This window comes from Salvia miltiorrhiza, chromosome 2, assembly GCF_028751815.1.
Source record: "Salvia miltiorrhiza cultivar Shanhuang (shh) chromosome 2, IMPLAD_Smil_shh, whole genome shotgun sequence".
NCBI lineage: Eukaryota > Viridiplantae > Streptophyta > Magnoliopsida > Lamiales > Lamiaceae > Salvia > Salvia miltiorrhiza.
Window position 1 is genome coordinate 62,404,052 of NC_080388.1, and position 23,618 is coordinate 62,427,669.

The following is a 23,618-nucleotide window of genomic DNA, read 5'->3' on the forward strand; positions in this document are numbered from 1 at the left end:
AAAAAAATACTTCCCTGGCCATTTAATTATAGAAACTCATATCTATTGCTATCCACAAATACCCACTATAGAATATTAGAGGAAAGCTAGTGAAATATCTTACCCTAATCCGTAGACGATCAGCAACCTCAGATTATTCATCATATACCTCATCAATTACCTGCAACAGTTCACAGAAGAAACAAGAAGTTCACAAACATTAAATATCTTCGTGATAATCGGAAAATCAAAACTACTGCAAGGTTCAAGAACAAGAATTTCATTCAAGGAAATATAGCATAGCATAGTTACAAGCATTCGAAATTTGCAAGCTAAACTATCAATTGATGGATGATATAAGGTTCACAAAAATCTACATTACCTTCTCCTCTATGGAAGATCAGTTTGTATTTTGTAAGCTTTAAGGCAACCATTGGTAACCTACATTTCATCGAATAGTTGGTGTACTAATCAGTTCATATTTTGCTCAATCTCCATAGTTAATACAACTACCAATTTGCCTAGATTTATCACTTCATTAAAAAACTACATTAGAATTTTCACTAACCATCAAATTATCCTTCCCTTAGCAGCCGCATGAGCAGAGGTCAGTTTTCTTCTTCTTTTTCGCTTCACCGGCGTTCAGTTTCCTGAGCCTCTGCCTCTGAATTGTTTCCACCTACACAAATAAGTCGAAGTTCTCCATCAACAATTGACTGCATTCCAGACTCAAAATATATAAAAGATTTATTAATCACCTTATTCACTTTGTGGCGGGGAATGTCGTGCCGATCAATCAGATTGATTTTGAGGTCATTCTGCAAATAGAATCTAGAAACTAGAATATGAGAGAGAGAGAGAGAGAGAGAGAGAGAGAGAGAGAGAGAGAGAGAGAGAGAGAGAGAGCTTACCGGAGGTGGGGTGGTGAACGGCAGCCGCGAAAGAGAAGAACGACAGCCTTGACTAGGGCTTTTAATTTGGGGATGAGAAATATTATGAGAAGAAAGCCGGCAAGCCGGCAGCGGTATAATTGTAGTTTTATCTTACAGACTAGACCATTTGCCGAGGGAATAAATTACTCGGTAAAATTAAAACTATAAATCTAAAACTAATTTAATCTGACTAAAAATTAAAGAGACATTTACCGAGGGAATGATTCTCTCGGTAAAATATTCACTCGGTATTCCCTCGGTAAACCTTCGATATACTTGCAAATACATTAATTCTCGGAAAATTCTCGCCAAATACTCGGTATTTACCGAGTGAAATAAATCCGTCGGCAATTCCTCGGTAAAAAGACGTTTTTTTGTAGTGACTTATTATAATAAATCATATTTATAAATTAATTAAAACGGGTTCATGTAATTAAAAAATGCTTAATACATGTTTAATATTAGAATGAGGATAAAATTTGTTTTTAATCGTGCTCGAGTGATTAAATCGTACTAACTTCACTATTTTGGTTCCTTATCATCCTCTATTATGACTTAGATAAACTTAACTTTAAAATTTTTAATTATAAATTATATTCTAAAATAATATTTCATCGGACGATTTACGTACAAGTATAAAGTATTACTCCCTCCGTCCCATTCTGATAGGCTCGTTTTTCTTTTTGGGATGTTCCACTCTAATAGACTCATTTTTCATTTTAAGTAAAATAGTATACTTAATTGGTGTGGACCACACCATTCTTTTACTAAAAAATAAGTTTTCTTAATTTCTGTGTCCAAAAGAAGTGAGGCGAGAAAGTAGTTAATACTAGTAAAGCCATCTTTAAAATTCACGCATTATCTAAAAATGGATAATTACCAAACAGAATTGACTTTGGCTTTGATTCGAGTGGTATGCCAACAAGGATAGCTACGTATACTTCCATCTTTATCAAAAAGGAAAAGAAAAGGATAGCTACTTCCATTAACCTTTTTATGCCAACAAGGATATTTATAATTATGTATATATAGAGTTGTTTATTTTATTTTTATTTATTTTTCTTTCGAGAGCCATGTATATATAGGGTCCGTTTATTTTGATGGAAAAAAGTATATTTTCACCTTTTTTTTAATTATTTTTACATATTTATTATGATGATTTTTTTTTTCCGAACAAGGTAGAATAATTTTTTCGAACAACTCATTTTCACTCTTTTTTTCATAAATGTTGGATAATATTATCCTTGGGTAAGGGTGTGAGAATATTTTCTCATCTTTTCATCTCTAGTAAACATATGATAAAAAAAGAAGAGAAATATATATTTTCTCATCTTTTATTCATCATTTTTCAATGAAAATTTTATAATTAAAGTAAACGCACCCTTAGAAAAAATAAAAATAGAAAAATTTAAAATTATATATATATATATATATATATATATAGGGGCGCGCTCCAGTGAGACCCCCTATTTTTCGTGTAACATGAGTACAATGAATAAGACATCTAATACTAATGAACAAAACGTATATATAATTAACAAGATGTATATACTGATGAAAAATAAAATTTAAAAAATTCGTAATTAATAAGACATATATACTGATGAACAGAGCCGTATATACTGATGAACAATGCAGTATATACTGATGAATAACAAATTTTAAAATATTCTGCTCCCTCCAGGATTCGAACCCTGCAAAAAAAAAAATCACCCTCCAGATACAATATCAGCCATAGGATTGATAAAATAAACGCACCAGATCGTGCCCTAGATCTCACTAAAATTAGGGGGTCTCATTGGAGCGGCCTCCTATATATATATATATATATATATATATAATATTCAGATATCAAAGCTACTACTTTTGATGTCGAGAGTATCTCTGATGAGAAATTATGAACATATCTTTCACTTTATTTGTATAATAACTGCATTTAACTTATAAAATAACTATATTTTTATTTTATAACATTGTATTCAAACATTAATTAGTGAAGAAATAAAATAAGAGGAATCCAGTGGAAACATAAACACGTAATAATAAAAGTAGTAATAAGAGGAATAGTTCAATTTGTTTTAAAAAGTCATTTTTTTATGTGTTATTAATGAGGCTTAGCTTAAGTGGCATAATTGAGGCACTTAAAGATTTTCCTTTATGAGAAGTCTTGTATTTAATCCCACATGCGTGTGAGTAATTTTTTCACTTTTGTATGGAAAAATGAAAAACTAGAGAGAGAGAGAGATTAAAGAGATTAGCAATAGCCTACAAAAGGTATTCTTATCAATAGAAGGGAGAGAACATTAAAATAGTTAGGCATAATCCGTTGAATAATCACAAAGTGTATGATTAATAAAAAAATAAAAACTACCGGCATTCAATTCTGAGTGCCACACATATTCATTGATTCATTTCCTGTCAATGTCTTTTCCACTCAACTTTAATTTATTATCTCCATAAAATCTTGTAAGATATTAATGTGTTTATCAGTCAATAAAAATGACATAATTAGCAATTCCACTCATGCATGATCTTCCTTGGAACATTAGGCTTCATATTCTTTTTGATTTGTAAAAGGTTAAATAATTGACTATTCGTTAAATTTGGAAAGTAACTAGGCACACATACATATGTGCATGTTAATTAAAATAAAATACCCAATTGGAAAAATTAAATACTCAATCAAAATCAAGAAATAAAAGGAATAAATTACTTCTTGCACAAAATACATTATATATTTAGCTTCTCTTAATTATTTGGCTAGTAGATTATGTTAATATCAATTTTTTTTGGAACTTCAAGTTACGGTCGAGTCTTATTAAATGATGATGAATTCAAGTGCATGGTTAATAACTTTGTTAGCAGCCGATTAATTATTACTTATGCCCTCTAATAAATCTTATCTAAAATAAGTGAAACCTAGCTAACGGGGTAGGGTCCTTTGGTTCATATTTAAATCTCTTCTCTCCCTCTTTTCTTTTTATTTTCGAAGCTAAATTAATCTCATGCTTTTTAAATGCATGAGATATGTATGGAGCAAAATTACTTAATTTATAGGCAAAGTGTATTAGTAAAATAAAAAAATGAAATCGAGATGTCAGAAATAAAGTAAAAATATGGAATCAATGGAACAAAAAGAAATTCATACTCCCTCCGTCCCATAAGCTTAGGCTTGTTTTCCTTTTTTGAATGTCCCATTTATATAGGCTTGTTTCCATAAAAAATAATGTTTTTTTACTCATTTACTATTATATCCCTATTTAATTCTTTAATTTACTCCCACTTTAATACATCATTAAATAATAAATATGGGCATACTAGGGAATTTACTTGTATATTTTCATTTCCAATGATTTTTCTTAATCTTTGTGAAAATCCCAATCAGCCTAAGCTTATGGGACGGAGGGAGTATTTTGCTGTCGAACTTTTTTATTTGGACTTGAAACTTCATTTCTAGTAGAGAAATTGAGTTCCTTTAAATGAGTACTACTTTTCTCCTTTTTGGATTTTTCCTATGAGTTTTCTCTAAAGAAATTTTGACGAGGCTCAACCCTTGACTACTTTTTTGTGCTTTCAAGATTTTTAAAATTTTATCTTTTTTTTTTTTTTTCATATAATCGTTATTTAATAAAAAAAAAAAGAGAAAATTGAGTTGCGATCCTCGACTTAGAGAGGGAGGAGTGGGATATCTAGCTTTTTTCTATGGACGGTGGAACACACAAAATTACTGCATGTTTCCAAGAATAATTTTTCAAAGATATATAAAACAGTTGAGAAAATAAGAGGAAGTTAATAATTTTTCTGTCCATAAAAGTATGGTCTTTTTATATTTTGTTATTTTGATTCATCCATAATAATCATGATGTTTCTATTTTGATACACATTTTCATATATTTTCAACCTTATTCGAACTTAATATTTGTAAAGAATTATTTTAAAAATTATTTATTAATAATCTAACCAATCAAATTTAATAATTCCTTTCTTTATTTTATATAGGTATATCTTTCAACTATTTATTACTCCACAAAACATACAAATTAAGATACGTATACAATTAGGATGAACCCATACATTTGAAATTGATGGAGGCAAACGATTTGACAGTGACAGGGTAATAACAAACACATTTGAAATTACATGTGTCGAGAAACTCACACCATTCATTGATTTCTTGAGAAAAGCTCTAAAGACAAAAGGAAAAAGCAAAAAAAACAAGAAGAGCCCAAGCAACTGAAGATAGACCTCCATCCGTTCGATAAAGTAGGACATAGATTTAATAAAATAATTGATGATTTTTATATAATAAAAAAATAATATCACTATTATATAAAATGAGTGATTGATATTGAATTAAATGTGATTTATGAATGATTTTGTTGTAAATAAATGGTATTTGTAAGAATAAAAGATAAGAAAAATATGTGAAATCATAATTTAAAAAAAAAGTGACATACTGTTATTTGAAGCCAAAAATGACATATTTTTTATGCACGAATGAAATAATATTTTGCAAATATCTTTATAGAAAAATACTCCCTCCGTCCCACTAATTATGACCCAATTTCCTTTTCGGTTTGTCCCACGAAACTTGACCTGTTTCTAAAATTGACAAAAAAAAAATACCCTTTATTCACCTTTTCACCTACCACACTTAACACACAAAATACCAATTTCTTAATTTTCGTACCGAAAAGAACTGGGTCATGCTTCATATGACGGAAGGGGTAAATTGGAATTCAAATGTCACCATACTATTAAAGACGCGTCTGATCACAACTTATACACTTAATGTCGTTTACTTTAATTATAAAAATCGCAATGTTAATTTTTTATTTACTAAGATGGATGGAATTTAGGGATATCCTTATGCATTTGATTTCTATCATTAAGCTGATTTTACTTCATTTGCTTTCTGGGATAATCGGATAAGTTACACAAGTAAATAAAAAAATTAAAAGATCGTGTCACGGTAGACTCAAACCTAGGATTTCAGGCCTTGAGCATTAACCAACTATGGTTAGACCAATACACACACACACATTTACTTCATTTATATCCCATTGAAAGAGTGTGATTAAAGATATTTTAGTAATAAGAATAAAAATGCTCAATCGTTTATATTTCGAGACAAGTTTGGTTGGGTTTCGTGGTTGTTTTCACACTAAAGGTGGTCGTGGTTATGCGTTTGAGGCTGAGTTACTTGCCATCATTACTGCGGTGGCAATTGCTCATGATCGACAATGGTTCTTTCTTTGGATTGAAACTGACTCCACTTACGCTGTTAAGCTTGTTGAGTCCCGCTCCCGAGATGTTCCTTGGAGGTTTCTTGCTTCTTGGAGTCGGACATTGCGCTTGCTTGAGGACATGACCATTATGGTTTCCCACATTTATAGGGAAGGTAATAGTGCTGCAGACATTATGGCTAATCCGGAGAGGTCGGAAGGTTGGTGGCCCTACGCGGTGGATGAGATTAAGCGTGCTGTTACTTTGGATATGGCTACTCATAGTTTTGTGCGGGTTTGTGACTAAAGCTCGGGGTTCAGCTTTGTTGTTTGCGGCTTGGTTTGGCTGTTTGCGGTTGAGATGGGACGTTGCCTAGCCTTTTTCACAGCTGTTGGGTGCGCTCAGTGCTAGGGTTCAGGGGTGTTGTCCGCCTTTTGGCTGCATTACATCTTGCCTTAGCTTCTGTCTTTTTGTTTTTGTTTGTTGTGGGGTGGATGAGCCGGGATGGTCTGGGGGCAATGGTCAGGTCGGAGTTCCTGAGGCTGTCCTTTTCGCTCTTCACCTCTGTCGGGTCTTTTCTTTGGCTCCTAGACGGATACTCTTTTTTCTCCCTAGAGGTTTTCCCATTCGGGTTTTCTCTTCGAAGGTTTTAATGAGGTCCGGCCCTTAGTCTGCTTTCTCTTGTGCTTTCAAGGGTTTTTTCTTAGGTCTTTTTTCTTTCTTTTAATATTAAACCACATTTAATTAAAAATCTCTTGATAATAATTTATTTTTCTAATGTATGATTTTCTCTGAATTCTTTTACTGGGAGAACATACTTCAACTCTAATCAAAATATAGTACTATAATACTCTATAAATGAATAAATTCATAATTTTCTAAATTAATAGTTCTTTTAATCTTAAATTCGGCCGGTTCAAAAAATATCAATTTTAATCGGATAATAAAATAATAGAGAATGCTTTACAAATATATATTTCCCATCAATATTGATAATTTTTACAATATTGTAATTATGAATATTATGGTAACTTGTGAAAATATGAATCTATAATTATCTAATTTTTTTTTAAAAATTGAAATCTTAATAGATTTCATCCCTCACTTTCTAAATTTTTCAGTTGCTTTAATTAATGAGCTAATATATAAAACTATCCACTTTCATATTGTAAAATTAAAATCTAGCCTATCAAATAAAAATAATAAAAAGTGGCCAGTTTTCGAACAAAAAGTCATAAATACCCCTTCTTTTAAAATATTAAAAAATGGCCACTCACTTCTATCCCTCTCTCTCTTCACCTTCACGTCTCTCTCTCTCTCTCTATATCTATCTACCGGCGCCGTTGCCATCTCTCCCTTCCTCCGCCACCTATCTGTTCCATGTGGCGTACTTCTTCCCCAATTTCTCTGACGTCACATCGACGCTGCGGCAGCCACCACCACCGCGACGCAGATCGACAACGCCGCACAGTTTTGCAGGAGACAAGACGATCTCCTCAAGTTTCAGGCAGATCCGTCGGCCATCCAGATTCAGGCTGATCTCCTCAAGTCCGGCGAAGGGAAGCCAGATCCGCCGGCCATCCAGATTCAGGCAGATCTCTCTCTCTCGACAGATCTCTCTCTACGTTTCTTTCTAATTTTCTAGTTTCTCTCCCCCAGAAATTGAAGGCTTTATTTGTATTTAATCATATGTATATTTGTGTTCAACCATGTGCATATATGGTTGAATTCTTGTGGTATGTAATTCTCATGAAGTATATAAATTCAAATTTGGACAACTTATTTTGTTCACGTAGCACACTAAAAACGCGGCATGTGGCAGAGTTTTTTAGTAACAAAATGCAGAGTGATGAAATGGAATAGCAATTTCGGATTAAAAACACGCAGACCTATCATTAAATTCATGGAGATCAGACTTATGCATATTTGTGTTTAACTAACTATATGCACAATGTGTTCAAACAAATTTATGTATGACATATTTTGATTTGTTTGGATGGTTATCGGCAGGGGCACGCGAGTCAGATGCGCCCACCACCGACGCGGCAGCCACTCGTCTCTAGTTTTTGCTGAACAACTCACGTCAACAACTGACTTAGCCGTCGCCATTTCTACCCCACCTCTGACTCACGACGAATAATAGGAATTGAATATCTGACTTTTGAAATTCATTTTCTCTCTCTCTCTCTCTCTATATATATATATATATATATATATAGGGGTATGTTCTAGTGAGATTGCTATTTTTCGTGAGATGTGAGACTAATGAATAAGTCACTATATAGTGATGAATAAGGCGGTATATAATACTCCCTCCGTCCCAACGAAAGTGGTGCGCTTCTTTTCGGCATGAGATTTAAGGAGAATAAGATTGTAGTGTAAAAGTGTGTAAAGGTGTGTGGGGCCACATTGTTTGTAGTATAAAATTATTACCAAAAAAGGAAATGCACCACTTTCGTTGGGACGGCTCAAAAGGAAATACGCATCGCTTTCGTTGGGACGGAGACGATATTTAAAAAATTAGTAAAATTTTCACTCCCTCCAAAATTCGAATCCTAGTAAAACTCCTAGCACATCAAGATAATGTCCATTCTCATCAAAGATTATAAGCCCTTTAAAATAAGCTTAGTCGCCAAACACCCTATAAACCTCATTAGAGGTCTCAATACACAAAAACTAATACACGCCCTTAATTTGATTGCTTTAAAATCCCCAATAAAAAAAATAAAAAAATAAAATAAAATAATATTGATTGCTTTAAATTGACAATAACCAAAATTTATAAACTATTTAGAAAATCTAATAATTGGGGGTCCTTTTTGCTGTCGATGGATCGCTGTCAAAGAAGCAAATTCCGCCACACATATGTTGAAGACTAGTCAAGATTTTCCAATTTCTAGAAAATTAAAAATCAAGCAAATAAAGGCTGTCTCTAACAATTAGTTAATGGTTGGTACATAGTATAATGTAGAAAAGAATATCGGAATCATGATGGAAGGAAGAGACGTGAGAAAATAAGATCTATAGCTACCGCCATTTTTCCACAATCAACACACACACGTTGCAATACACTTTTTTCAAGAAACTAGTGACTCTATATATTAGTAGCATTAGCTTCATATATTGAAGAAAAATCTCAAAGGAACAAAATCTAAGTTTCTTTGCTCAAGAAGAAGAATATGGGATCCACAAAGACGACGAGAATCTTGCATTTTCTAGCATTTTTTCTCTTAGCTGGAGTGATTTCTATCCATGCCAAGACTCATCATCAAACCTTTGTAGTAAGTTAATTAATTCCTTACTTTATTGATTTCACATACAAATCAGATTTATTCATGTATACTATAATCTTTATAGCGATCTCTTTTGGAAACACTATATATACATATATTGTATTTCCGGCCGCCTCTATATACATATGCAGAAAAAAAAACCTCTTAATAAAGACTGTATTTTTTAAATTTGAATTTTTTAAAAAGAGACGTTTTCTATGATTCAATTCGATGATAGAAGCTTTTGCATAAACACTCGCACAAAAAAACCACCAAATATTTGACATTTTTTTTAAAAAGATTTGTTTTTGCTTAGCGGGTGCTTAAGGCCTGGCCTACAATAATGTTTTCATGCTACCTTGTTTTTTTAGGGGTAGCATGTGTGGTTGTGGATAAGTTAAACCTTATCACATGCAATAATTGTCCTTTTTTTTTTTCCCGAGAGAGAGAGAGATGTAATAATTGTTGGTAATGAATTAACTATTGCAGGTGAGTGATGCTCCATATAGTAGGCTGTGTAGCAACAAGAGCATATTGACTGTAAATGGAAAGTTTCCTGGACCGACTGTACGTGTAACTGAGGGTGATACCATTGCAATTGTTGTTGTGAATAGAGCAAGAGAAAATATAACCATTCATTGGTAAGTATATATATGTATACACTGTGTGTGTGTGTGTGTGTGTTTTCCATATATAATTAATTAAGTAGTACTCCGTATATTAATGGTGTGAAGGCATGGAGTGAAGCAGCCGAGATATCCGTGGTCGGACGGGCCGGAATATATAACGCAGTGCCCGATTCAGCCCGGATCTAATTTTAGTCAGAAGATTGTGCTGTCGGATGAGATCGGGACTATGTGGTGGCATGCGCATAGCGACTGGTCGCGTGCTACGGTGCATGGTGCGCTCATAGTGTATCCTCTTATCCAGAATGATTATCCTTTCCCTGTGCCTGATGAAGAAGTTCCCATCATATTAGGTATCTACCTACCTATACCATTACATGTAGATCTAGTCTAAAAATCATGTTTTATTAATTTATTTATTTTGTAGGGGAGTGGTGGAAAAGTGATGTTCAGGCTGTTCTCACTGAATTTCTTCAAACTGGAGGAGACCCTAATATTTCTGATGCATTTCTTATAAATGGACAACCGGGTGATTTGTATGACCTTCCATGCTCAACCAAAGGTTTGTTTCACCTTCTTAATTTTACTTTTCACATACTTAATTATTATTATCTTGTATATGTAATAACACGATCTGGATCGGGCCCTGCAGTTTATTGCATGGTGGCCTGGTGCTATTCTTTGAAATCGATAAGTTCAAATTAGTACACGTAAGTGTCGATAAAAATTAATTCTTTCAGAAATTGACCACGTCATAATATATGACTTTAGATAGGAAAAATTAATGTCTCTAGAAGCTGAAATATAACAAGATAAATTAACCGTCAAGTGATCTTAGTTGAAATTCTTTATTTTAACCACGTCATAATATATGACTTTAGATAGGAAAAATTAATGTCTCTAGAAGCTGAAATATAACAAGATAAATTAACAATATAGTATATGTGTAGATAAATTAACCGTTAAGTATATTTGTAAGAACGTGATGAGAACAATTAAAATTGCATTTGGTGTAAAAATTAATGTATCCCCGGCTAAGTTTACTATACTCGGAAAAAAAAAATCTTCTCTTTTTGAATTCAAATTCAGGTGCTGCATTCATCCACCAAGATAATACATCAATTATAGATCTTAATGAAGGGTTAAAAATGATCTACTATTTTTATTTTATTTAGGAATTTTTATTTTAATCTCTTCCTATATAAATTAATTTGAATTTATTGAATAACACATCGGTTTTCAAATGGAATTTATGGGCCACGTTCCTAAAATTGTTTAATATTGAAACGTCGATTTCATAAAATTGAACTTATTGTGAAAGGTACGTCCACGGTCCACCAATCACGGAAACATTCAATGAACGTTGAAAAATAAATATTATACTTTTTTTTTCCAGCTTTAATTTGAAATTAATAAACAAATTTTCAACTATATGCCATTAGTGGGACACAAGGAGCCTCAAATATCTCATTGAAATAGGGGAAAATAAAATGAGAAGTTCTCCTGTACGACGTCCGCGAACTATTCATATTAAAGTATGTGAATGGTTTGTACCGACAAATGTCTACACGAGAAAATTTGTGAATTAAAATACCAATAAAACTACTGTCGTCATGGAAAAATTAATTGGTGAACACTTGTTTGTAGACTTTTAGTTATAATTGTAATTATTTAATTGACCACGGGATCTTTGAGATAATGGAGTTTATATTAAAAGATACGGTCTTCCTTAATTTCCAAGCTATAGATTTCAAATTGTCCAAACAAATAAAGATACCTCTCAATTGGGCCTTTCCATTTTAGATGATATATAGATATATTAGGAATTGAAATATCTTACTAATATATTAGATGATATGATAAAATAAAAATATATTAATATCTTTTAAATAATTAAATTACTTAACAGATATTATAATAATCACAAAAATAAAAATATACTTAATTAACTTTTTGTGTACATACACTATTCCAAACAAAATAGATATTTCTCTTTTTATTTAAGACGATCGTCCATACTTCAACTTAAATAAAATAGATATTCAAGTTTTCATAATTTAAATTATTGATAAAAATTTAATAATAAAAGGACATTTTAATAAAAATGTATACATAATTGATCTATTATTATTTTTATGATTATTACAAATTTTTTAAACAAAATAATTATTTTAATATTTACCTAAATGCAAAATCATGTATTTCTACAACCACAAGTTTCTAAAATGATTTTATGTAATCCATGCAGACACGTTCAAGCTGAGTGTGGACCACGGGAAGAGATACCTAATTCGAATGGTTAACGCCGTGATGAACACCATCATGTTCTTCAAAATCGCCGGCCACAACGTCACCATCGTCGGCTCCGACGGCGCGTACCTGAAGCCCTTCACCTCCGACTACATCGCCATCTCCCCGGGCCAAACCATCGACTTCCTCCTCCTCGCCGACCAAAACCCTAGCCACTACTACATGGCCTCTAGAGCCTACGCCGTCGCCGGAGATTTCGACAACACCACCACCAGCGCCCGCGTCGAGTACTCCGGAAACTACACCCCGCCGGCGTCCCCACTGCTCCCAACCCTCCCCGATTTCACCGACACGGCCGCATCAGTGAACTTCACCGCCCGATTCCGCAGCCTCGCCTACAAAAACCACCCAATCCAAGTGCCGTTGAACGTGACGACGAATCTCCTCTTCACCCTCTCCATCAACACCAGAAACTGCCCCAACGCGGACTGCTTGGGGCCGCAGGGCGACCGCCTCCTCGCGAGCGTCAACAACATCACGTTTCAGTCGCCGCGGATTGCGATCCTGCAGGCCTACTACGAGCGGATCAGCGGCGTCTACACCGCGAATTTCCCGAGCGACCCCCCGTTTCCGTTCAACTACACCTCGGACTCCGTCCCGCGGGCCCTGTGGGAGCCGCGGAACGGGACGAGGGTGAGGGTGCTCGACTATAACTCCACGGTGGAGCTCGTCTTTCAAGGAACTAGTACGGTAGACTCGCCGATTGATCATCCCATGCATCTGCATGGCCACAGCTTCTATGTTGTAGGATGGGGATTTGGGAATTTCAACAGCACTCGGGACCCACCGAACTACAATCTCGTCGACCCACCGCTTCAGAACACCATCGCGGTGCCTAGAGCCGGTTGGACCGCGATTAGATTCCAAGCAAATAATCCAGGTAACAAGAAAACACGACTGTTTAATTGACCGGTCAATGAAAAACCGTTTTCATTGATCGGTCAAACTACACTCAAAATTTCTATCTACTTACTAGTACACCAATGTAGTTTTTCGTTGACCGGTCAAACTGTAGTTGAACTTTTATTGAAACTGGTTTAAATTTTTGTGTGATTTTTGTAGGGGTTTGGCTAATGCATTGCCATTTCGAGAGACATATAAGCTGGGGAATGGAGATGGTGTTTATTACTAGAAATGGGAAAGGCACGAACGAAACGATGCTTCCTCCACCGTCGGATTTCCCTATGTGCTGATCAAATTCAAGGAAATTTTCCGCGTCACGGTTATACAATAATATTATATACATCCATGATTTAGAGATAGGTGGTGTGGAGGGAAATAAATGTTTCAAAATTATTTCTGTAATCAAATTAGAAAAATATTTGATTTTTTCCTAGATTTTTTTTTATGAGTGAATTAAGGTTATAAATTACAGGACACATCGGGGGTGAACTGAGAACATAATTGGGGAACATTAATATTGTGTGTGTTTATGTTCGATATACTTTTATACATGAAATAAATATAGTTGAGATTTTATTATTATGGTGGTGTATTGAGTTTGAAATCATAATCTGATACATATACATATGATATTAGTAATAGTGTTGATCAACAATTGTTCTAAATGAATACTTCTAATTTAAAAAAAAATTGTTTTAAATGAATACTGTGATGTTTATAGGTCCATAGTCGAGTGTGAGCCCATTAAGGAAAAATCTAGGTATTCTTATGTTATAAACATCGAAATGCATACAAAAGTTTTATTTAATTAATACAAATTTAATTCGTGTACTTCTTCTCAAAAGTTGTGCTACGGGAGTCGTTCATATAAAATAACTACTTCATGAAAATACTAGCTAGAAATGCCAATAATACTAGTATCATTCGCATACCTAATTATCATAATATACATATATAATTGTGCATAAAATTGAACATAAATATGCATATATATAAACACATATATGTATAACGTTGCACACAAATATTCATTGCATTAGACGATTCGTCAAGTGCTTTTCGCCGCCTTGACTATGCATATAATTGAATACAAATATGCATATATATAAACACACATATATATAACATTGCACTAAACGATCCGTTATGTAATACATTAATAATTATTCATGTGGCAACATCATATATATTTGTATGTAACAATTGCATATTTGTAACTATATGCATATTTACGTTGTAATCAGCCCGGCCACCGAGCGATTTTTTTTTTTTCTAATTTACCTCTGCGTGTATTTTAATTTGGAAGGCTTCTGCCACGTGTTGTGTTATTAGTGCGCCACATAAACAAAATGTGTGGTCTAGATTTTGATATATATATACATAACGTTGCACACAAATATGCATTGCACTAGACGATTCATCAAGTGCCTCTTATCGTTGCTCACTGCCTTAATTATGTATATAATTGAACACAAATATGCATAAATTCAAATATTTGTATACATAATATTGCATACAAATATGTATTGCCATTGATGAATGCGTATATAGTGGGGCGTTGGGGGTACAGCTGTACCCCATGTACCCCCAATTTTTTTGTTTTTAATAGTATTAGGTATTACTATATGTTAAAATATTATTTTTATAGTTTTTTTTATATCTCCATGACCCATAAAAAATGTATTTTTCATTTAGCCCACTTATTCTTCGGGCTTTGGGAGAATGTATTCATTTTTTTTTAATAAAAGAAAAGGATGGCAAGAGATTTGAGAACAAAATAAATCAGTTTTAGGTAAAAAAAAATCGCAAGTGCAACTCCACGAATACAGGGTTAGAGAGTTGAGTTCAGAAAAAAATGAGAGTTAGTCTCGTGTTATGTATGTAATAATATACTATATGTAAATAAAATGTATAGTCCAAATTTAAATCTATACTATCATAAGAAGGGATGTAGAGGATTTGATCCCCATATGGAGTATATATATTTTCAATTACGTGTTGGGGCCAATTGACGGGTTGAATAGCCCGATCGCGTAAGATATGGGTCAGACACAGCTAGCCTAATCTGTGTTGGGTCCAGTATTCTTTGGGCCAAACTAAGCAATATTAGTTTTAAAATACGACCAATTACTTAACATGGTTACGCCACACATTTTCCACCCAAATTTTAGAGATGTGTAATTCTAAAGATTTGGGCCATAACTTGATATTCAAGTTTGACAAAAATTTAAGAGAAATATAAGTAATATCAAATTAAATTATTCCAAAGTTTTTTATTTTAGTGACATTTTTTTTGCATATATATATATATATATATATATATATATATATATATAGAGAGAGAGAGAGAGAGAGAGAGAGAGAGAGAAAGGATCAGTGGAGAATCATAAATAAATTGAGAATTGAGAATCAATCTTGTCCCTTCATTTATCAAATCGGACGCTCACTGTATAACATAAAATATCCGTGTCTTTTTTGGAAAAAGAAGAAGACAGTATGGTTTAGGTCATATTTTGATATTTATGCCCACCCCACCAAAGGTTATAATAAAATAATTATTAAGTAAAGGTTAATTAGACTTTTAATTAAATTGAAGTTATTTTTCAATTAGATTTATTTTTTTATTTTTTTAATCAAAACTCAAATATAATTAGGACGTGCATCCACGTACATAAATTAGCGTGCGCCTCTTTTGGCGAATATCTATTTCTTGTAGTTGAAGCTTAAGTGATGTGTTAATCATTCGTGTACCCTTGTGACTTACGTCGAAGTGACGTGAAATGGTAGCTCTTTTCTTTAAGAATTATAATTTTCTGGTCTTAGGTATATTCTCATTACTCCATCCGTCCACAAAAAATAATCTTAATAAGGAACAATACGAATTTTAATTAAAATAATTATTTATTGTAAATGGAGAAATGATTCCATTTAAAAAATTATGTTTATAATGATAAGTGAAAAATATGGGCCTACTATGTAATAAATAATTTTAAAAAATAGAAAGAGACTAATTTTGTTGGACATCTAAAAATGACAAAATAAACTATTTTTTGTGGACGGAGAGAATATTTATTAATAGGAGTCTATGTGTATATAACATATGAATTCTAGAAGACTAATAGAGGTTTGATAAAGTTTATTTTAATGAGCTTATAAACTCTTATAAGTTCCAACTTATAAGATGTTTTAAGATTCAAGAGCATATAACTTGTTAAAGTATTTGAATAATTGAGCTTATATGTTACAGAGAGAAAATCTTTGTTAGAGAGAAAAAATTGAAGAAGATTGAACTTGAAAGGGTATATAATGAAAATAATTAATTATAATTATGAAAAATAAGTTAGGGTAGATGAGCTTATTTTTTAGAAGTTTATAAGTTCTTAAAGCTTATAAATTGTTTAAAAATTTATTTTGTCAAACACTTTAAATAAGCTTATATAAGCTGACCAAAGATCTTGTACGTTCGGTTGATAATTTCATCTTTAATAACTCCGCCTTGTAATAGTGGTGGCAAAGTATAGATGAACGTAATCTTATTTCATTTTCACCCATTGACAGGTATTAATGAAGCAAAATCTATTAGGAAATTAACAAGCATAATTATACTACAAAATATAAGTCTAAGTCTAAAATTATAAATCTATACATTATAAATCAATAGTTAACCAACGGTTTGAAGGTTAACCTAAACGCTATAAACCGTCGGTTTACGATTCCAAGATTCTCGACTCTTATCTATTTCAACAGTTCCTATTTTGAGCTGGCCCATAGTCAACAGTTCCGAGCCCGAATTGTTACCGCCAATTCCATTTCGGATTGGAACAGCCAATTCCGATTAATTTGGACATCTCTAATCACATCCACTAATTAATTAATTAAACCAACGCTTCCTTGGATGATCACCAATTAACTAAAAAAATAAAATCAATTACCGCATTGGCTTTTAGGTTTGGAGAAAGATAAGGTGACTATATCTAAAATTAATTAGTTTCATTTGATTTGGTTAAAAAAGCGTAGTAATTTTGTTCTGATGGAAAAATATTCATCTACTCCATATAATTAAACGCGGTGTCATTTTAATTAGTGCATATTTATTCTTGCATGGGCTTGGTTATATATTTACTCAAAGGAAAAAAAAAAAAAGCCATGACCTTGACTTTAGGGGGGAAGAAAGAAGAGAAAAATATTTAATTGACTTTTCTTCGACTGTGGAACATGCCTAAATTAAGTAGTAAGCAAGTATTTTGAAAATATTTTAACCATAATAAAGAATTTAAGAAAAGAACTAGAAGAAACATATATAGTTGGACTATCGCTACTAATTGGCTAGAATATGATGATGCAATTCCCATTATAATCAAACGACTTGGCACTACAAATTTTTTTTCTATCAGTGACATAAGCCTTGATAATTAATTTTTATGTCAATATTAAAAATAATATTCATGTCATAATTAAAAATTAGTAGCATTTGAAAGTATAACTATTAGTGATTAGCTACATCATCAAATATCACTAATTTTTATGACATACATAATAGCTACCAAACCTCATATTATTTTTTTAGTGTGGCGAAGATTGGTAGAAACTAAATAAAATAATTAAACGAAGCAATTAATCCAATAAATCATTGAGGTGGTCTTGGATACACTCAGGTGTACCGTACACCCGAGTTGATCCGTACCCAAATCCTAATTCGCATCCTGACTCAAATCGTGTAAATGACACTATTCGATTATACAAATGACACTGCGTATAAATGACACTATAACATAACACTGTGTATAATTGATACTATTCAAAAATATAAATGACACTATAATATTTTAAATAACACTATATATAAGATTGAAAATGACACTATAACATTTTAAAATGTTACATTGTCATTTATATAACCGAGTAGTGTCATTTACATGATTTGAATTAAAATGCGAATTTGGATTAACATGCGGGTCAAAATTTGAGTACGGATCAATTCAGACGTACAATCATTTAAGTGTAGAGGAGATTTTGTGTAAATCATTTAAGTGCTGTAATAAGAAAGACTTATTGCACTATATTTGCTTATCAATTTCAAACTCCAAATTCCCACAGAAAAGAATAATATTAAATCAAACCTAATTACGGCAAAGAGTGCAAGCAACCGACCCAATATATATATATATATATATATATATATATATATATATATATGTTCTCGAATTTCAAATTAATGAATGAAGTGGCGATACGTCTTAATAAAGAAGTAATTAATTAAAACCGCATGATTTTTTATAATTACCCATTCGTTAAATATCTGTTTGTATTTCATCGTTTTGTGTTTTCTCAGAAATATCTTACTTTAAAGATAATTATAAAAAATTGTCAACCATTTTTTAAAAATCTTACTTTAATTGTGTCCCATTTTTTTTTTCTGACGTGTGTAGTCGAGCTCTGACGTGGAAAGCCGACGTGGACACATAAAATGATGCATGGGACATAAACATTTACATTTCTTTATTTTCATTTTGTATCTAATTTTCGTTTCTCAAAGTATAATATCTCTATGTTTACGATTAAGTTTTTGTTTTCTAAAACAACCATTTGTAAAACAATCGCAGTTTTCATGAACTGAAAGTTAATAAACAACCAATAATTAGCGTCCACCATTTGTGAAAGATGACTTAATATTTCCAAGATTTTGATAAAAATCTTCCAAAATCAATATGTCCAATACGAACGATCACGACCAAATCAAATTTTCATTTTTCCCACCACCTCCATTGAACCTTCTACAACATACATACCTATATATATAGAGAGAGAATTAAAGATAGAAAATTTGAAAATATGAATACTTATTCATTGAAGTACTATTTATATTGATAAACAGTAATTCTTTTTTCTTCTTGTGCTTTTTTGAAAGGGAATTCATTATATTTTCTTGTTACTAATTAAGTGAGAAGATGGGAACTACCAAGACGTTGATCTTGCAATTCTCAGCAGTTTTTCTCTTACATAGTGAGGTGATTTATAGCTATGCTATGACTCATCATCACTATAACTTCGACGTAAGTTCCTTAGCTTGATCACATATATATATAGTTGCATCATCGATCATCCACATGCAAGATTAATTTATTGGTGTTGCAGGTGGTGGAAACACCATACAATAGGTTGTGCAGCAACAAGACTATATTGACTGTAAATGGGCAATTTCCGGGGCCAACTATATATGTGACTGAGGGAGACACCATTGTCGTAGTAGTCGCCAACAAAGCAACACAAAACATAACCATTCACTGGTAAAGTCCCACTAACATCTTTTGCACAAAAAAGAAACCCTAAGTTGGTTTGGTGTTATTGGTAGGCATGGGGTGAAGCAACCAAGATATCCGTGGTCCGACGGCCCTGAATACATAACTCAATGCCCGATTCGACCGGGGACTAATTTCAGTCAGAAGATCGAATTCTCTGACGAGATTGGGACCCTTTGGTGGCACGCACACAGTGACTGGTCAAGGGCTACGGTGCATGGAGCAGTGATTATATATCCCAAGAAGAAGGATGATTATCCTTATCATGTGCCCTACGCACAAATCCCAATTATATTAGGTACTTTTAAGTATGTTTATATATAGGTATATGTATACTAAGAAAATTAAAAGAAATTGTGTTTTAATTGTAGGGGAGTGGTGGAAAAGTGATGTTCAAGCTGTTCTTAGTGAATTTCTTGAAAATGGAGGAGAGCCTAATAATTCTGATGCTTTTCTCATAAATGGTCAACCAGGTGACTTGTACCCTTGCTCTACACAAGGTTTGAGCTTCTTACTTTAATTTAATTTCAACGTAATGCGCTCTTTTTTATATATATGCTCGTTGTGTCATGCTAAATTGATGTGCACAAAGGTATTAGATTTATAATAAGAGGCGTTGGTGTGTTAATTTGCAAGTCTATATTCTAAATGGACTCTCATCGATCACATATATGAACGTTGATTGACGTTACAAGTAATTAATTATATATATGCATGGTTTGGTGATTATTTGTTGACCAGAAAATGTGGTGTTAGAAATATCTATTTTGATGATGTGATTTTTGCTGAACAAGTACGCATACATAAACGAGGAGTATAATATAACGAAACGTGGGATAAGTAATTTCTAGATAATTTTTAGAATGAAAAACTTGCTTACCTTTTCTTTTCGAATAAAATATTCTACGAGTTGAGCTTATATTAATACATGCCCTTACTATATATGGGGAATGGCTAAAATAAGTACCCTTTTTAAAATATAAAATAAGAATCATCATTTTCAGCCTTTAGATAATCGGGATCTACGGTTGATTCATCATCCTGTTGGATGAATTCATGGTCCTGAGTTTAAATCTCAAAGGTAGCAAAAATTTATTTTTCGCAATTCATACGTGTTCTACATAAAATTTATACATTTTTTTCTAATTCTTATTTCTTATTTTAAGAGGTGCTCTCACGGTAGCCCTTCCCAGAGTATATTATATCTCAGCAAATGTGAGGAAAAAGACTACCTCATTTGTCACATAGGAAGAAGAAAAAATGTATATATTTTATGAAATTAATCTGTCACGTTGTGGTCGAAGAGGCTTAGCCCGAAGCGACAAAGTTGAGGCACCAAAAATACTCTGGTTCAAGTCCTATCGACAACTTGTGGTTATATTTTGTGTGGATGTTAAGTTGTACTCCTTCCGTCCCAATAGTAATGTCCCACTTTCCTTTTTGGGACGTGCTAATACAAATGTCGCATTCCCTTTTTGACAATATATTCTTTGTCTATATCTAATATTTAAATAATTTCCATCAACTCACTTTATCTACTTTTTACACATTTTTTAATTTCCGTGCCCAAAAACTATGGGAGACTACACTATGCGATGGGAGGGAGTATTTATTTGGATACGATCTAATTTATAATAATAGCATAATTGTTATTTAATTAATTCAAAATGTTGTGAAAAATTAAAATAGAAAATGTACCATATATTGAAGTTTTGTGCATGTAGCTAATATAGAACATTTCTCGCAAAGAAAAAAAATACTCCCTCCGTCCCAAACGAAATGTCCTACTATTTCTTTTCGGCACGGAGATTAAGAAATGTGCATAAAGTAGATAAATTGGGTTGGTGGAAATTATTTAAATATTAAGTATAAAGAGAGAGTGTATTGCCAAAAAAGGAAACATGACATTTCGTTTGGGACAACCCAAAAAGGAAAATAGGACATTTCGTTTGGGACGGAGGAAGTATCTTTCATTAATTTTAGTTATAAATCATATTTCATTAAATTATAAAATTGAGAATTTAATTTAAAATCATTTTAATTATCTTCCCTCCTTGGAATTCATGCAGATACGTTCAAGCTCACCGTCGACCACGGCAAGAGATACCTAATTCGAATGGTTAACGCCGTGATGAACACCATCATGTTCTTCAAAATCGGCGGCCACAACGTCACCATCGTCGGCTCCGACGGCGCGTACCTGAAGCCCTTCACCTCCGATTACATCGCCATCTCCCCCGGCCAGACCATCGACTTCCTCCTCCTCGCCGACCAAAACCCTAGCCGCTACTACATGGCCGCCCGTGCCTACGCCGTCGCCGGCAACTTCGACAACACCACCACCACCGCCCTAATCGAGTACCGCTCCGCCGCCCCCGACACCCCTCCGCCGCTCCCCCCTCTCCCGGAATCCAACGACACCCTGGCGTCGGCCGATTTCACCGCGAAATTCAAAATCCTAACCCAAAGAAACCGCCCAATCAACGTTCCCTTAAATCCTTCAAATAAATTATTCTTCACCCTTTCAATGAACACCATACCATGTTCAAATAGCACATGTTTAGGGCCATTTGGCGATAGGTTTTCCGCAAGCGTGAATAACCAAACATTCAATCTGCCAAGAATCTCAATCCTCGAAGCTTATTACAAAGGGATCAACGGCGTCTACGGCGGGGACTTCCCGGGCAGGCCGCCGCTGGCCTTCAACTACACGGAGGCGATCGTGCCGAGGGCGCTGTGGGTCCCGGACAACTCGACGAAGGTGAGGTACCTCGATTATAATTCGACGGTGGAGATCGTTTTTCAGGGGACCAACGCGGTGCGAGGCGTGGATCATCCGATGCATTTGCACGGGTATAGCTTCTACGTTGTGGGTCGTGGATTTGGGAATTTCGATGTGAAGAGAGATCCCAGGAATTATAATCTTGTCGATCCGCCATTGATGAACACCATTGCAGTTCCTGTAAATGGCTGGACCACTATCAGATTCAGGGCCGATAACCCAGGTAAATCTATTACACATTAAGGTAAATTCAATAATTAAACTGTTTCTTCTAGTAAATAATTCTTAATATACGTGAGAAACTGATCGAAGTGGAGTAAATATTTAATTCATTTTAATTATTGGACGAGGTCGTAGCACTTCAGTTGCGTACATTCCATGCATGTTCTTCTTTTTTTATATATATATTTTTGAATTTGTAAGGAGTTTGGCTGTTGCATTGCCATTTGGAGAGACATATAAGCTGGGGAATGATGATGGTGTTCATCACTAAAAATGGGAAGACCCCAGCAGCGAAAATGGACCCTCCACCTCCAGATTTCCCAAGATGCTGATAAATTAATTTATGATCAAGCCAAGTTTTCAACTCCATGTTTTTATTTATTTATCAGTCATATACGCATTAATTAATTGTTATTGCTTTTATACCTAGATCAATAAGAGAATAATAAATTAAGAGATTTTTATTTCAATATAAGTATACGTAGAAAGAAAGATGGTGTACTCAAAATGGATCATTTAATTTGGTTCTTTTATTACACTTTTGTCTTATACTAATAATACATGTAAGGTGTACATTTATAAGCCTCTTTGTTGATCTTTATTTTCGTAGTATTATTTTATATATATGTTACTTCATTAGTATCTATCATGAATATATAAATACGTATATATGTAGCGAAAATATAATAGAAATTTTCATACTGCTTATAAAATTCTGCAATCTCCACTGACACACACGTTTGAGAACTAGAATTTTTGTAAGAACGTAAGAACCATTAAAATTACTGCATCTGTTGTAAAAATTAATACATTTGCCGTTAAAATTTACTATATTAGAAAAAAATGAAATTTTCGCTCACTTCAGGATTCGAATCCAAATACTGTATTCATCCATCAAGATTATGCATCCATCGTAAATCTTAATAATCTATGACATGAAAATGATTATCCGTTCTTACTTTTTATTGATTCTTAATTAAGTTTCTCTCTCCCCCCTCTCTCTATATATATAGAGAGTTGCGCTAAAATAAAAACCATTCTTATATATATATATATAAAGGGGCCAA

The 23,618-nt window shown here is 33.3% G+C and overlaps 3 protein-coding genes and 1 long non-coding RNA gene across 4 annotated transcripts; 3 read left to right on the forward strand and 1 right to left on the reverse strand.

The window, feature by feature from the left end:
• Positions 1 to 1,132, reverse strand: LOC131010943 (uncharacterized). The gene is made up of 4 exons (XR_009096707.1): positions 891 to 1,132; positions 548 to 810; positions 362 to 420; positions 1 to 160 (listed from the first exon to the last, which is right to left on the reverse strand). It is a non-coding gene; the product is annotated as an uncharacterized LOC131010943 (long non-coding RNA).
• Positions 1,133 to 6,017: 4,885 nt separating this feature from the next.
• On the forward strand, positions 6,018 to 6,443 carry LOC131009852 (uncharacterized). Its single transcript, XM_057937257.1, has one exon. It carries the CDS (start codon positions 6,018 to 6,020, stop codon positions 6,441 to 6,443), a length of 426 nt encoding a protein of 141 aa, XP_057793240.1.
• Positions 6,444 to 8,943: 2,500 nt separating this feature from the next.
• On the forward strand, positions 8,944 to 13,827 carry LOC131010940 (laccase-15-like). The gene is made up of 6 exons (XM_057938650.1): positions 8,944 to 9,418; positions 9,899 to 10,050; positions 10,144 to 10,388; positions 10,463 to 10,597; positions 12,284 to 13,225; positions 13,408 to 13,827. Exons 1-6 carry the CDS (start codon positions 9,317 to 9,319, stop codon positions 13,536 to 13,538), a joined length of 1,707 nt encoding a protein of 568 aa, XP_057794633.1. The 5' UTR covers positions 8,944 to 9,316; the 3' UTR covers positions 13,539 to 13,827.
• A 4,938-nt stretch (positions 13,828 to 18,765) lies between these two features.
• On the forward strand, positions 18,766 to 23,133 carry LOC131010945 (laccase-14-like). The gene is made up of 6 exons (XM_057938652.1): positions 18,766 to 19,301; positions 19,384 to 19,535; positions 19,601 to 19,845; positions 19,919 to 20,047; positions 21,617 to 22,552; positions 22,753 to 23,133. The coding sequence occupies exons 1-6, from the start codon at positions 19,197 to 19,199 to the stop codon at positions 22,881 to 22,883; spliced, it is 1,698 nt and encodes a 565-aa protein (XP_057794635.1). The 5' UTR covers positions 18,766 to 19,196; the 3' UTR covers positions 22,884 to 23,133.
• Positions 23,134 to 23,618: the final 485 nt, after the last annotated feature.

Coding starts and splice junctions, on each gene's coding strand:
- LOC131009852 (XM_057937257.1), top strand. CDS start 6,018: ATGCTCAATCGTTTATATTTCGAGACAAGTTTGGTTGGGTTTCGTGGT.
- LOC131010940 (XM_057938650.1), top strand. CDS start 9,317: ATGGGATCCACAAAGACGACGAGAATCTTGCATTTTCTAGCATTTTTT. Junction 9,419..9,898: donor CTCATCATCAAACCTTTGTA/GTAAGTTAATTA, acceptor TAACTATTGCAG/GTGAGTGATGCTCCATATAG. Junction 10,598..12,283: donor CCTTCCATGCTCAACCAAAG/GTTTGTTTCACC, acceptor TAATCCATGCAG/ACACGTTCAAGCTGAGTGTG.
- LOC131010945 (XM_057938652.1), top strand. CDS start 19,197: ATGGGAACTACCAAGACGTTGATCTTGCAATTCTCAGCAGTTTTTCTC. Junction 19,302..19,383: donor ATCATCACTATAACTTCGAC/GTAAGTTCCTTA, acceptor TTGGTGTTGCAG/GTGGTGGAAACACCATACAA. Junction 19,536..19,600: donor CAAAACATAACCATTCACTG/GTAAAGTCCCAC, acceptor TGTTATTGGTAG/GCATGGGGTGAAGCAACCAA.